At 52.4% G+C, this 13,963-nt stretch overlaps 4 protein-coding genes across 4 annotated transcripts; 2 read left to right on the forward strand and 2 right to left on the reverse strand.

Annotated features, from left to right (window-relative positions):
- Positions 1-485: 485 nt before the first annotated feature.
- AYO20_11730 (hypothetical protein) lies at positions 486-935 on the forward strand (the record flags this gene model as incomplete). The annotated part of the gene is made up of 1 exon (XM_022649947.1): positions 486-935. One exon carries the CDS (start codon positions 486-488, stop codon positions 933-935), a length of 450 nt encoding a protein of 149 aa, XP_022494075.1.
- A 3,134-nt stretch (positions 936-4,069) lies between these two features.
- AYO20_11731 (hypothetical protein) lies at positions 4,070-4,462 on the reverse strand (the record flags this gene model as incomplete). Its single annotated transcript, XM_022649948.1, has 1 exon — positions 4,070-4,462. The coding sequence occupies one exon, from the start codon at positions 4,460-4,462 to the stop codon at positions 4,070-4,072; it is 393 nt and encodes a 130-aa protein (XP_022494076.1).
- A 2,838-nt stretch (positions 4,463-7,300) lies between these two features.
- Positions 7,301-8,134, forward strand: AYO20_11732 (hypothetical protein; the record flags this gene model as incomplete). Its single annotated transcript, XM_022649949.1, has 1 exon — positions 7,301-8,134. The coding sequence occupies one exon, from the start codon at positions 7,301-7,303 to the stop codon at positions 8,132-8,134; it is 834 nt and encodes a 277-aa protein (XP_022494077.1).
- Positions 8,135-11,379: 3,245 nt separating this feature from the next.
- AYO20_11733 (hypothetical protein) lies at positions 11,380-12,048 on the reverse strand (the record flags this gene model as incomplete). Its single annotated transcript, XM_022649950.1, has 1 exon — positions 11,380-12,048. One exon carries the CDS (start codon positions 12,046-12,048, stop codon positions 11,380-11,382), a length of 669 nt encoding a protein of 222 aa, XP_022494078.1.
- Positions 12,049-13,963: the final 1,915 nt, after the last annotated feature.

Raw genomic sequence — 13,963 nt, forward strand, 5'->3', positions numbered from 1 at the left:
GTCCCTCGTCCATGTCCCCCTCGTACGATGTCCCCCTCGTCCATGTCCCCCTCGTCCATGTCCCCCTCGACCACGGCCGCCTTTCCACGACGAGCGGTAGCAGCCGCGTTGGCCTGCGCTTCTTGTTCCTGCACTCGCCAACTCTCATTGTCCTACGTCCAGAAACGCCCACACCCCTGGCTGGAGCAGTCTTCCCATCTCGAGCGACCGACCCGTCTCGTTCCGCCCCTGAATCTGACGACTTCCAAGGTAGAAAAACGGCGCCATCACTTGGTCAGAGATGGTGGTCTGGACAAGAAAATACTTTCCCGATACGAGTCCTTGTACAATATCTTGTCAGTCATTGATTGATCTCGGAGGTTTGCCATAATATCGGCACTTTATTTATCATCATATACTTTATCGATATATCCAAGGCAAGTACTCGGTACCGAGAGAGTTATCGAAAACCAACGAGTTGTCGTGTTGGAAATCGGAAGACAAGAATGATCAAGACAATGCTGATCTTATTCATGGACGTCGAAGGTCCAGCATCGGATCCCAAACGCCGCAAAGCAACCTCTGGCTCAAACGAACGATATTTAGAAGTCAATAGATGGGTTCAGGTGCCTGCTGCCGTGGCCGAGAGGATGCCAGAACCAAAATACCTTGCCGGTCGCCGACGCGGAATGGAGAGTCTCTACAAGGGTGCATACAAAGCCGCGAATGGATTTGGAAGTTTAGCAGACATTGTTGCTCCTGCAATGAGTAATGGAACTACCGGATACGATCTGAGTGATATCAATCCTGCTAGCGCTCTTGCTCGAGGCGATATTTCTGTCCTGCCTTTGGCCGCAACAGGAGATCGCTGCCATTGTGAAGGTAATGCACTGCCGGGGGTCCCTGCAATTGAATACGCACAAGACTCTTGCCCAACCTCTGTACCAAGCTTATAGCTCCCTGCGGGCCTTTCTCAGATCAACCACATCCTCTCAGACATCTCGTTCTGAAGACCTTGAAGACACAACTCCTCGTCTCGTGATCCCGGTCGCGGTCCAGCAATGGAGTGGACAGGTACTCCGTTTCCTCGAAAGCCATACGGGATCAGCACGGCCCGCGCACCAACAGCGGCTTGTTGGGCAGTGTTTACTGTGATCATGTCAATGGGTTGACCGGCCGTAAACACTTCATCTTCGGCAAAGTCATGCCTGTCGACACCCCCAGTCTCAACACACACGCCCACCCTCTGCGTCCCACGAGTCCCATTCCCTGCAATGATCGGTCATAGTGTGGTAAATGATGATATGAGCATGCCTGGTGGCTCTTGAAGGCAGACCAATGTGACCCTGATGCTTTCTCCTTCTCCTTGCTCCTCCTCTTCATGGCGGCGTCTGTTCCTTCAGCCTCCGATCTTCGCCTTTTCCTTTTCTTCGTGGCGTCTACACTTTCTCTCTCTTCCTTGGCACCGTCTTACTCGCATCACACACGCAGCCTTCTTCGCTGTTGATCAAGCCATTGTCACCGCGAACCGCGTCAGCTCAGGGATGCACTGGAGAGAATTTGGAGTGGACATGGTTCCTTGTCTTTGATATACATACATATCTCTCCAGCTGGGTTCAGAGAGTGCATTACTAATTCAACTGCAGAGCCTGTCATCGCTTTGAAGGCCTTTCTCCCGAGGATCTATCCGTTGCAGAATTGACATCATTCTGGAGTGAATTCTGCGACGTGCGGCCGCGAATAAACGATCAACAGTTCGATGCGAAATGCGTCGTCATTACTGGGCAAACTGTTCGGTGTTTTCTTGATCATGGGTGTTTCGTGATGGTACTTATCGCGTTCGGACGTTCTGTCACCTTTCGCGCCCACAGAAAGTCCGGCAGCTTCGCCAGGTGGTCAAACGGGCGACACAATACAGGCCACTGGTTTCGATTCACCATGACACCGCAGCACAATACCATAACACCACCAGCAGCGAGTAATACGCCGTGAGCGATTGGAGACGAGGTATTCGCCATCGGACTAGTACTGGATACCAATTTCCGCTTGCAAGCGATCCCCCTCACATCTCGCGAGAAGTACACTCGCATGACCGGTCGACGGGCGTCCTTTCGGTCAGGGTGACGGAGCACGAGATGCCAATGGCGCAGTGTAGGACATGTGCCACTCCTCAGCCATTTCCGCAAATCCAGGAAGAGATCATTGGGGCCCAAGCACCAAAAACGGCCGTGTCGATGCTAATGATGAGCATGAGAAGGTCCTTTTTTCCATCTGGACCAGTTCAATTGATCTCTGGGAGACTCGCTGGGTTGAGGAACAAGCACAATGTCTGCATTGCAAGGAATCAAGGTTTGCAGACAACCACCAACACTGACAACCACAGCACCAGGTGGTTGGGCATGGGCTATGGGCTAGCGACCATGAGATATCATGTATTAACCATAAGAATATCAACAAGGGGAGACAGACAGACAGACCCACCCCCTCTCACCGCCTCCTGGAGGAAAATCGACCTATAGAAACGCTAACAGCCTCAGGGGCAGTGTCTCCGACCGCTGACGACCTCGCAGAGGACACTCTAGTGCCACCTGAGTCTATAACTGTCATTCCCACGACAGGAAAAAGACCCCCCCAGTGGGATCCCTAGTCGAGGCCTCAGGCTAACGTTTCAACACCGCCTGTTCCTAGTACTGCAGTTCTAATTAACCCTGCAAGACCGGCTCGAGACAGCGTCTTCCCAGGCGCTCGAATTGACAAAACGGTGTTATAACGGCACGTTTAAACGAGTCATCTTAATCGCCTAAAAGGGAAAATCTAAAGGTCTACAAAGCACAGCAGAGCACACCACAGCACACCATCACTATCGGACCTCGGGCCTTGGGCTATGGGCTACGGGTCTATAGGCTATAGGCCATGGGCTGTGGGCTGTGGGCTGTTAGGTATCTAGCCGGTATGAGACACTATCGAGTCACCAGGCATCACCTATCAGCCATGGGTTATCTATCAGAGTATCAAGCATTGGCCATGGCCTTCGCTGAGATATCAGTATCAGCCGTGGCATGGCCAAAGGAGACTCAAACTCGTACCACCCTGAGAGCGCACCCTGACACCGCCAAAGCTACAGACATTAGCCCGATAGATAGCCATGAGGGTATCAACCGAGGAAGACTTGATTCACACTCTGAGAATTCAGTTCACTCGGGGCTCCCCAGAAGGCAAAGACCCGACCGAATCCGTGCGCTTGATTAGGAGGACAGATCAGCCAGGTCCAAGGTTCAACTACGAGCTTTTTAACGGCAATGACTTTAATATACGCTATGGTAGCTGGAATTACCGCAGCTGCTGCTGGCCTTGGACGTATCGGAACTCTCCCACGCGGGGGAAATCCCCGGTGACCTTTGCATGAGAGATGCTCTAGTCACCGACACCCTTTCGGGTGGCAGTGGCGCGACACCTTCACGCGCTCTACATAGGCACCCTACTCTGTGGTGTTCTGTTCGGGATCAGCGTAGGACGCCAGGGTCCCTTTTGGCCTTCCCCCTGACCTAGGTTGTTTCGCCGGTCTTCACCTATCACCCACTTTGTCTGGCTTCAGCAGTTCAGAACTGAACAATCCTTCACCAGACAAGTCTTGCTCTCCAATTGTTCCTCGTCAGGGGATTTAGAGAGCACTCATTCGATGGAAAACATGGCTCGCCGCAGCCCATCTCGCCGCCGCAGCAGCAGCACCACCACCACCACAACGCTCGATATCGGGCCATGGGCTAGCAAGTTGTTAGACTATCAGGTATCATGTATTAGCCATGATATATCAGATATCAACCAAGAGGACGACAGACTCGGCTCACTCACACCTGGAGAGTTCACTGGCAAGGGAATAAGGGTATGCGTCTTCTCCTTCTCCTTCTTGTTCTTCTCCTTCTCCCCCCAAGTTATTCTTCCTCGGCCGAGTCCCTGACAGTGGCTTCGATTGCGTGCGTACTCTTGGAAATATCCATGGAAGAAGTAAGAAGCAAGAGGCCTGGGGACCTGTTTTGTATTCTGTCTACCGGAGACCCTTGCAAGATTGAGCCCTTCTTCTTTCCAACTGTTATTCTTCCTCGGCCGAGTTCCTAACTTGCCTCTGATCCGCGTCCGCGTCCGCATCCGCTCTCTCCAAAATATCCAAGGAAGAAGCAAGAAAAGGTAGAAGGGAAAAGGCTAGGAGGCGAGAGCCCCAATGGGATCTTGTGATCTTGGCTTGTTCGGTCTGGTGCTGTCTTTCTCGAGCCTGTAAGTTTGAGCCGTTCTTCTTTCGCTTCGTCTTCTGCTTCATTATCTTCTTCATTATCTTCTTCATTATCTTCTTCTTCTTCTTCTTCTTCTTCTTCTTCTTCTTCTTCTTCTTCTTCTTCTTCTTCTTCTTCTTCTTCTTCTTCTTCTTCTTCTTCTTCTTCTTCTTCTTCTTCTTCTTCTTCTTCTTCTTCTTCTTCTGCATCTTCATCTCCGTGTTCGTCTCCGTCTTCTTCTTCTGCGTCTTCCCCAAGTAATTCTCATCCTCGTGGCCATGGTATTGACATTCCCTCGATATGTGCTACTTCTCTCTCTCTCTTCTGTCTCTTCTTTCTCCGCTCTCTTCCAAGGTTCCCTGTTTCCAGGTAAAGGAGCCCGAGTCCCGTTCCATGGGGTCTGTGTCTGCCTTGTCGGTCGGAGAGGTTGTAAGGCTAACTAACTCTTCTCCTGCTTGTTCTCCTCCTCCTTCCTCACCACTATTCTTCCTGCGTCGGAGTCACTGACATCACCTTCCATCCGCGTCCGCTCTCTTTGAAACATCCAAGGTAGTAAGAAGCCCGGGGCAAAGAGTCCCAATGAAGTCTTGTCTTGTCTTTTATCCTCAACCCGGGATATTAATACTTCAAAATAGCTACAGGTGACAAGCTTTACGTATCCCGTACGTGAAGTTATCCTCGAGCATCCCCTGTTCCGACTATAACACACGTGTGACACAACAGCCAGGCCAGCGGAGAGGACTCGGCACCACTGCATCGATCGACCTCAGCGTGCGCTTGAGGTGGGCGTCAGCATGGGATGCGTGGACGAACCTCCGGCCGGGCGTGAGGACGAGCCCCCCGGTGCAGAAGGACCAGCCTTTGAAGGAGGAAGAGTCATTTGTTGCCTCTTATCTACCGGAGAGCTACAAGATTGAGCCCTTCTTCTTCTTCTTCTCTGTCTCCTTCGCAACCATAATTCTTCCCCGTCCGAGTCACTGACATTGCTTTTGATCCGCATCCGCATTCTCCGAAATATCCAAGGAAGAAGCAAAAAGTAAGAGGTATGGAGGGAGGCTAGGAGGCCAGAGTCCCGACGGGGTCTCGTCTCGTCTTGTCTTTTATTGTCTACCGGAGAGCTTGCGCGATTGAGCCCTTCTTCTATTTCTCCTTCCCAGCCACGATTCTTCCCCGCCGAGTCATGCCCTCTACATTGCCTTCGACCTGCGGCTGCTTTCTCCGAAATATCCACGCAGGAAGTAAGAGCCCTGAGGTCCTGGGTTCCGATGGGATCTTGTCTTGTCTCGTCTTGCCTCGTCTTGTCTTGAATTATCTACTGGAGAGCCTACAAGATGGAGCCTTGTTCTTTCCAATTGTCAATCTCATTCTCATTCTCGTGGTCATGGTTCAGCCATTGATTGCCCTTTATCTACGTTACTGCTCTGTCTTGGATACATTCGAGATCTTCCACGTTTTCATGGTTCAATGTTTCTATGTTTCCATGTTTTAGGTATACAGGTATACAAAAGGCCCTATGCTCCCTCCGGACCTGTGTTACCTCTGGGGCTGTGTTCCCTCCAGGCCTGTGTCTGTCTGGTCTGGTCTGGTCTAGTCTGGTCTGGATCGGAGCTTACATGATTAAGGCTCTCTTATTCTTCATCATCTTCTTGTTCTTCTTCCAGTTTTATTCTTCATGTTCGTGGTCGTGGATCGTGGAAAACCAGGTGCCGGACACGGCATGCGGTATGGGCTATGGGGTACAGGAAGGAAGGCTTCAAGGGGGCACTCATTGGGAATGGGGATCTCTGCGAGTGCGTTGGAGCAGCTATCGAGCGGAGGGAGACGGATGGGGAGGGAGAGAAACCGCGGGGGGGAATGGCTGGCGAATGAGAGAGACAGCGCCGCGGGGAGACGGCGAGGGCGCGAGACGGCGAGGGCGGGCGAGAAGAGGGCGCGCGGAGGGAGCGGAGATTGGGGTAACATGTGCTACAGCATACATTATGCTACGCAGGCAAGCAATTCAGGGCATTGAAGCGCAGGTACCGCAGGCAAAAAGCAGCGCAGACCGAGAACGCAGTTGACACGAGGCTGGGAGTGCACGAGAACGAGGCTTCGTTACTTGATAATCACGTGGTGGAATTGGTAGCGTGGAGCACGAAGGGGGTGAAACGCAACGCAGGCAGCACCATTAATGGATACGTGATTGGAGGGTAGTGTGGCGGAGCATGGACAGCTCGAAACGCAGTCCAAGCAGCAGCATTTCGACGTTGGGGGTAAGTAGACCGAGCGTGTCGGTTGGTGCTGTGCAGCGGAGGAAAGTAGAACGAGTTAGTGCGGAGCACAAAGGGAGTGGCACGCAACGCAGGCACCAGCATTAATGGATGCGTGATTGGAGGGTCGTATGGCGGAGCGTGGATAGCTTGAAACGCAGTCCAGGCAACAGCATTTCGACGTTTGGGGCAAGTACAGCGAGCCAAGGAAGGTACGGCGAAGTCCAGAGCTGTCTGTCAGCAGAGGAAGGTACAGCGAAATCCAGGGCTGTCTGTTGGTGCAAGGTAGAGCGAAGTCCAGGACTTTGCCAGGACTGTGTGAGAAGAAGAACAAAGCAGACCAGCGGAGACAGTGGAATGGATGGGATATGTATAGTATCGCACCGTGCAAGCAAAAAACCCACAGACACTGCCGCTCCTGCCGGTGAGAAGGTTGCTCTTGTCGATGGCGCGATCATTACAGTTCACTAATGCACCACGTGCGCTCCTGCCAAGAGTCTTGGACCGCACTTTCTCCCCACCAGAGCTTCACAAAGACTTCATTAGTTCTTCCCTACCACTCTTTAGTCTTGACACCGTCGCCACACTACAAGACACTACGCCGTTACCCGAGGTGGGCCTCCCAGACAAGATAACAGAGCCTGCACCTATCCGAACGGTGCTTTGTTGGGTATGTCTCACTTCCGGATCGAGATGGCGTGGCACAACTGCTGACACAAGGGGGGCCGCAGATCTCACTTCCGAACCGAACCTCCGCATCCGAACCGAACCCCCCCGAGTCAGATCATCTTGACTCAAAAAACAATGTCGGATCATTTCGGACAGCAGGGCGACCAGGGCCAGTCCAGCAAGGGTCCAGTCAAGCCAAATACGGACACAAAGATTGAAGGCCGTGGGCTCCCTTTCATGCCCAAGGCGTCGAAGTCTGGCGGTTCTGACCGGGGTCAATCTGCTGTCGACACCAAGGGCAAGTCTGCTGATGCCAAGGGCAAATCCGTTGAGACCGGTTCCACTGGAGAGGCATCTGGCTCGTCGAAGCCTCGCCATCCTACTTTCAAGGATAAGGGAAAAGGAAAAGAGACTGTCTTCAAGGGCAAGGATAAAGCAAAAGAGACTGTCTTCAAGGGTGAAGCACCTGGTCCGTCGGCTCCTCGCAACCCTACTGCCGAGGCCAAGTCCGAGTCCGAATGGGAGGATGAAGATGACTTGGTTACAGCCGGAGAAGTTTGCCTACCGCTCGACATGGTCCAACGCTACAATCTTTTCAAGAGCGGCAACATTTTCGAACGCCCCGGCGTTTTCAAAGCCAACCCGAACGTCGATTTCCCCCCAGTGATGCGTGAACTCGCTGAGGAAGCCCTCAAGGCAGTGTTCGGGATGACGCAACAGGTTCATCCTGATACGATGCCGCCACCTGGAACTCCAAACCCGTTCAGGAACCTTCGTCCAGTTGGGCGTTTTGATGAACAGGGGAACTACCACCAACTCGAGCCCCCAAACACAGACCCCGATGAGACCTGCCACTACAGAGTCATCACCGGACAGACCCACGACCCCTGCACCTGCGTCTCCCCGAGCGACGATGAAGAAACCGAGATGGCCGCAAAGGGGTCGGCGTCGGACAAGAAGGCGGAATAGATGGACAAGAGTAGAAACATGGCAGAGGTCATGGACAACAGAACTGACACGACGGTGAAGGCGTGACACGGGATTGCGTCGTCTTTTCTTTATGTTTTATCCACAGGGTGGCTGACCGAAATCTCTCCTTTGACCCGTGATGGCGATACCGGTGGTAATGGCAGTGGTAGTGATAGTGACAGCAGTGATATTATGGTAGCATGAGCCAATATCTACTTGATTCCCTGTCGGTACAAGTCCCTCCCTTTTCGACACACCTTTGTTTGTTTCGGAGTGGCACATCACCGCCGTCCACGGGGATGCTCACCCACACAGAGCGGATTGAGTCTCTCTTGGCTGATAATTGATATGTGGTACGTGATGCATGATACTTGATAGCTTAATGCTTTAATAGCTCATAATTCTACGGCTCGATGTTGTATTATAGGTGGTGTGGTGTTTTTGTGCCTCCAAAACCTCAATTCCTTTAGGATCCATGTACTCTCGGGGTGTAAGTCTTCCCCCTTGAACTGAGATCTCATTACCTAAATACATGATCTGCTCTCGGCTCATTCATCGCTGTTGTTGGTGGTGACGGGTTGAGTCTCTTTTGGGCTGATGGATGGATGGCTGATACTTGAAATCATGATAGCCTGGTAGCCTGATAGCCTGATAGCCTGATAGCCTGATAGCCTGCAACCTAATTACCCGATACCTCATACCCGGTGGCTGATACCCAATAGCCCATAGCCCATAGCCCATAGCCCATAGCCTCCAGGCCCTTGGTCCGAATGGTGGTGTATGGTGACATGGGCCACGGCGAGCCTTGCTTGTTTCCTTCCAGGCGGCCAAGGGTGGACCGACTTGACTCTCCAGGTGCAAGAGTCTCCTTTCCCTTGGGCTAATTAATACCTGATGGGGTGATAGCTGATATTCCGATACTCAACAGTCCATAGCCCATCGCCCATATCCCGATAGTTGTGGCGGTGCGGCGTTGTGTGTTGTGTCCGCTTTCTCCAAATGTACTCGCACAGTATGAATTGAGTCTGTCTCCCCTTGGCTGATGGATATCTGATATATCATACATGATAGCCCATTGTCTGATACCTGATACCCGATATCTCATCGCTGATCGCCTGCTGGTGGTGTAGTAGTGGTGGTGATATGGGCCGTGTAGAGCCTTGCCTTCCTTCAGGGCGGCCAAGGGCGTATATATACACTCTCGGGGTGTGTATTGGGTCTTCCTTGGGTGATGTTCTCATGGCTGATACCTTGTCTTGGACGTGATATTCTTGTGGCTAATACCTGCTGTCTTGATAGCTGATATCTCATGGCCGATAGCCCGATAGCCCGACAACATCGCCTGTACTGTAGCCCCGATGCGATGATGGCGGTGTCTGTAACGTAACTCGCGCCGGATTCTCTCCAGGGGTGTCACTCGTGAGTGCTCAGTTCGGGTGGTGCGAGTTTGAGCCGAGTCTCCTTTGGCCATGTCATACCATGCCATGGCTGATATTGATGTCTGATATCTGATATTCTCATGGCCATGGCCGATACTTGACCCTTGATACGTAATAGGTGGCCCGTGGCTGATATCTGAGGCCAATACTTGATACTTGATAGATAGTCGATGGCTGATCAGATAGCCCGTGGCCCGATGGAGGCTGATAGTCCGATGGCTGATGGCTGATGGCTGATACCTGAGAGCCCTTAGCTGATAGTCCCATGACCCATACTCGATACCTGATAGCGCGTAGCTGGTCAGATACCGCATAGCTGATGGTAGCTAATAGCTCGATGGCGGATGGGCTGATACCTGACGAGCTGATACCTGATACCGGATAACCCGATGGTGTCTGATACCGGCCGGATACCTACCTAACAGCCCATGGCCCTTGGCCTATAGCCCTAGGTCCGAGGCCCGGTAGTGATGGGTATGCTGTGCTCTGCTGTGGCATGGCGTGGTCGTGGTGATATGGGCTGTAGCGAGCCTTGTTTCCATCCGAGTTGAACTCTCACAGTACATATATACTCTTGGAGTTCTCAGGGCTGTGAGTTGTCGAGGTTGAGTCTCCTTTGGCTAATACCTGATACCTGATGGGTGATGGTGGCGACCTGATGCCGGACAGCCCGATAGTAGATAGTAGTGATGGGTGTGAGAATATTGTTGTCGTTTCGGCACACATCGTAAGAAGTTATGACCACGTCTGCCGTTTCGAGTAAAGGACGCCGGCTGATCCGGGTCCGCTGGAGGTCCCACGTGTGCAACACAGCTCAAAGATGGTGCGTATTGCTCGATCTCCTGCTGCCAATGGCCCGACAGCGTTGGTGGACAGACAAATGATCGGCGAAAGGCGAACTTACTATGATATGATGGCCGCGAGACCAGTGGTCTGGATATTGTCTAAGCCGCCCCTCAATGCAATCAGTTGAACGAGGCCAGCTGCATGGACAGGATCGGCGCTGAGGAGTCCATGGACGTCCAGCCATTGAAGACTTTTCAATAAAGGATCGAATAGCCCTCGTTTCCTTTCCGGGGGGAGGGGGAGCTCACGGAGTATTCAGAGTTGAGTTGAGTTGTCCCCCTTGGCTAATATCTCATGACTGATAGCCTGATGGCTGTTGGTGGTGTGATGATATGGTGATGTGGCGATATCAAGCCTCGTTTCCCTCGACGGGGTACTCTCGGGGTGAGTCTGTCTCCCCTTGGTTGATAGATCTCTGCCACACAATACATGATTCATGATATACTCATGACCCGATCCCTGACAGTCCGATACCTGATAGCCCACGGGCCCATGTCGCCATGTTGTGGTGTAGTGCTGTCGTGGTGATTGTGGTTGTGTCTGAGGTCCCGAGTATGTACCGAGCATGTACCGAGCATGTACTCCCACCGCCGACAAGTGCGTGAGTGGCACCTCCACGAGACTTGGAGTCGTCAATACTTCGTTGGAGAATCCATCTTGGCACCTCGGCAGTACTCGGAGGCGACCCGGATAATTACCGACTCACCGAGGCGGCGGCGAGCGACTTGGTAAAAATATCAGGAAAACCGACCATTTCCTCAGAAAACTACCACTACTAACTCAGATTCCCCCTTCCCTTGGTCCAACTGTTGTTCCCACCGATACAGCTGCCGCTGTTACACAAATTATCCTTCTCTCCCGAGACAAATATCATCCTGCTGCCTGCGGTAGGTCCGCAATACCCCCAACCAACTCTTGCGGCCAAGTGCCCGCGACGACGACATGGCAGTCCTCCTCGGTTCAGAACCATGCGGAAATGGGAGCGGTCTGCCTTTTCTGAGACGGTCCATGATCGCGGGAGGCTGCCTCCTGCATACACATCCTCTGGTACTCCTCATTCAGTAGGGCGTCCAGCCGAAGCTGTCGTTCCGCTTCGGCCTCCCTTCTGTCCTTGTCATTCATGCCCTTCTGATGTTCCCTCGCTTCTTCTATGCTCCTCATTTGCCAGCACAATCGCGTGGCTTGCCTGTTGTATGCGAGCATACTCTGGTTGAGCAACCTTTTCTCGTGCTGCCATTGCCGGATCAGATTCCGTTCTTTCAAGAGGAGTTCCAGCTCGTACGTTTGCAAGGTTTCGTCCAACGGTGGAGCGCGGCGGCCCGTGGCATGTTCCCCCGTGGTTCGATGCAGTCCATCGGTGGGAACGCGGCGCCCGTGGTCGTGGTGTTCCTCCCTGGGTCGATTCCGTGTATCGAGGATGAAAAGCGCTTCGCCCAACTTGTCCTCCAAGTCGTGAAGATATCCAGAGACCGCCCTATCTTCTGCCAGCCTCTCCATCTGCGCTAGCAGTCCCTTGTGCTGCTCTCCAATTGCGCAGATGCCGTCGTAAAGTTGCCAGTACAGGGTTCTTCTCGTCTCATCTTCCATGTCTCCCATTCCTCCCACCTCTTTCGACATAGGGGTCGCCATTTCGATGTTTGGGGGGATCGAGGTTTCGTTCGTGGAGGCGGCGTTGGTGGTTTCTGTTCTCGGCCATCAGCACAACGGAGCTCGGCCAGCACAAACACCGCACGGTCAGCGCAACGCACCTCGGTCGCAAATACCTCACAAGACACTCCAGATGCTGTGTTGTTTGTCTTCCGTGGCCTGCTTGAGCAAAAGGACGCCGTGTTCGGTGTGTTGTGGGTGATGTCGAGAGGTGTCAACTGCGGTGAGGTGGAATGTAGATGCAAGGGAGCGGTCAAGAGACTTGGCAGCACGTGAGTTGACGCCGCCGACGTCAATGATATCGCCCTGTGAGCGTGGAAATGGGATATTTCGAGTCCGCTGCGTTGTGCCTGTGTCCAGCATGGATTTATCCCACACTGTCACACACCGCGGAGCACCGTGACTCGGTCCAGTAGTGTCGAGAGAGAGTCATTGGGCCTTGAAGGCTCTTTGTCGGTCGTGGTCTTGGTGAATTCCCACGTGACATCATGCCAAACGGCGGCATTGTCTCGTGTGATGGAGGAATCGACTCGGTATGCCATTGGGACGAAGGGGGGGATCCGTTGGTTACACGTCAGAGCCCAAATGAACTTGAGCAGTGTCGTGTCGTGGCCATGGCAGCACCATTTGTCCGTGGACTGCGACTGAGATGACGCCGCCACGCCCAGACGGCCCAGGCTCTGCGAATTTGGTGGTTGAGATGGTAGAATATTGAGGAGAGCATGGGAATAAGGGTGATGGAGGTGTTTGGACTCGTGCTGGTCGTCAACGATGGTGTTGGTTGAGGTGAGTTGAGATATGCAGGAGAGGACCGGACCAGATATGATGTGAAACATGATTATTGCCGCATACAGACATGGTAGGAGAGTGAATGAGACTCAAACTTGATTGTATCATGATATACACTTGTTAAGAAGAGTGAATGAGACCGTTTCCGTGTTTTTCAGGCGGTGTTGGTTGAGGAATCGAGACAGTGTCCTACTTGTGATTTGTGTTGCAGGGCAGGGTTTGTGTGGGAGACAGAACAGGACAAGATATGATATCAAACATGACTGTTGCAGTGTACAGACACGGTCAGAGTGTGAATGAGACAGTTACTGTGTTGTTCTGATGGCGTTGGTGGTGGTAGCAGTGGTGGGTGAACAACTGGGGTGTGTTGCTGTAAATTGGGATGTCTTGTATGACTTGTACACGGTCCAGGGTCTGTGTGGGAGACAGAACAGGACAAGACAGGACAAAATATGATATGAAACTGATCGTTGCAGTACATGGACACTGTAAGAGAGTGAATCAGAGTGATTGAGAGTGTGTACGAGTTGTTCTGCTGGTGGTGGTCGTCATATTGCCTGTATCTGTTCAAAACTCTGATTTCGTGGGAGGTTCGATTCACCCACCACCTTCCCATCAGCCACCACCACTGCCTTTTTCTTGTCAACGAGTGTCTGGTATGCTGGACTCCATGTCAAATAGCACGTTCCTTGACCTTTTTTCCCTCCGAGTCCACGTTCAGCGGTTGTTTTTGCTCAAACCCCGATTTCTGCTTACCTAATCTGATCTCTTCTCTCCCAAATCCATCCTCCACCACCATCTGCCACAACTACTGTCTTGTCGCCGAAACACGATGCTGGGCCACACGGATGACAAGGAGTTGATCCGAGACACAAGACTGCAAAGGCTGAAGCCTCTCTCTACGCAGAGCTTTCATTACATTGGTCGTTGAGGCCCTATTCCATGCACACAGACAGACAGACAGAAAAACAAACAGACAGACAGAACGACCCGCACATTATACACATCAGACGCCGCCGACGAACCAACCAGGCTGAAGAAGGGGGGGTGGAGGAACAATAAGAAAAAAAACAAATCGACAAAAAATACGAAGAAAAACCAAAAACAA

Source organism: Fonsecaea nubica, assembly GCF_001646965.1.
Source record: "Fonsecaea nubica strain CBS 269.64 chromosome Unknown Scaff192, whole genome shotgun sequence".
Lineage (NCBI taxonomy): Eukaryota > Fungi > Ascomycota > Eurotiomycetes > Chaetothyriales > Herpotrichiellaceae > Fonsecaea > Fonsecaea nubica.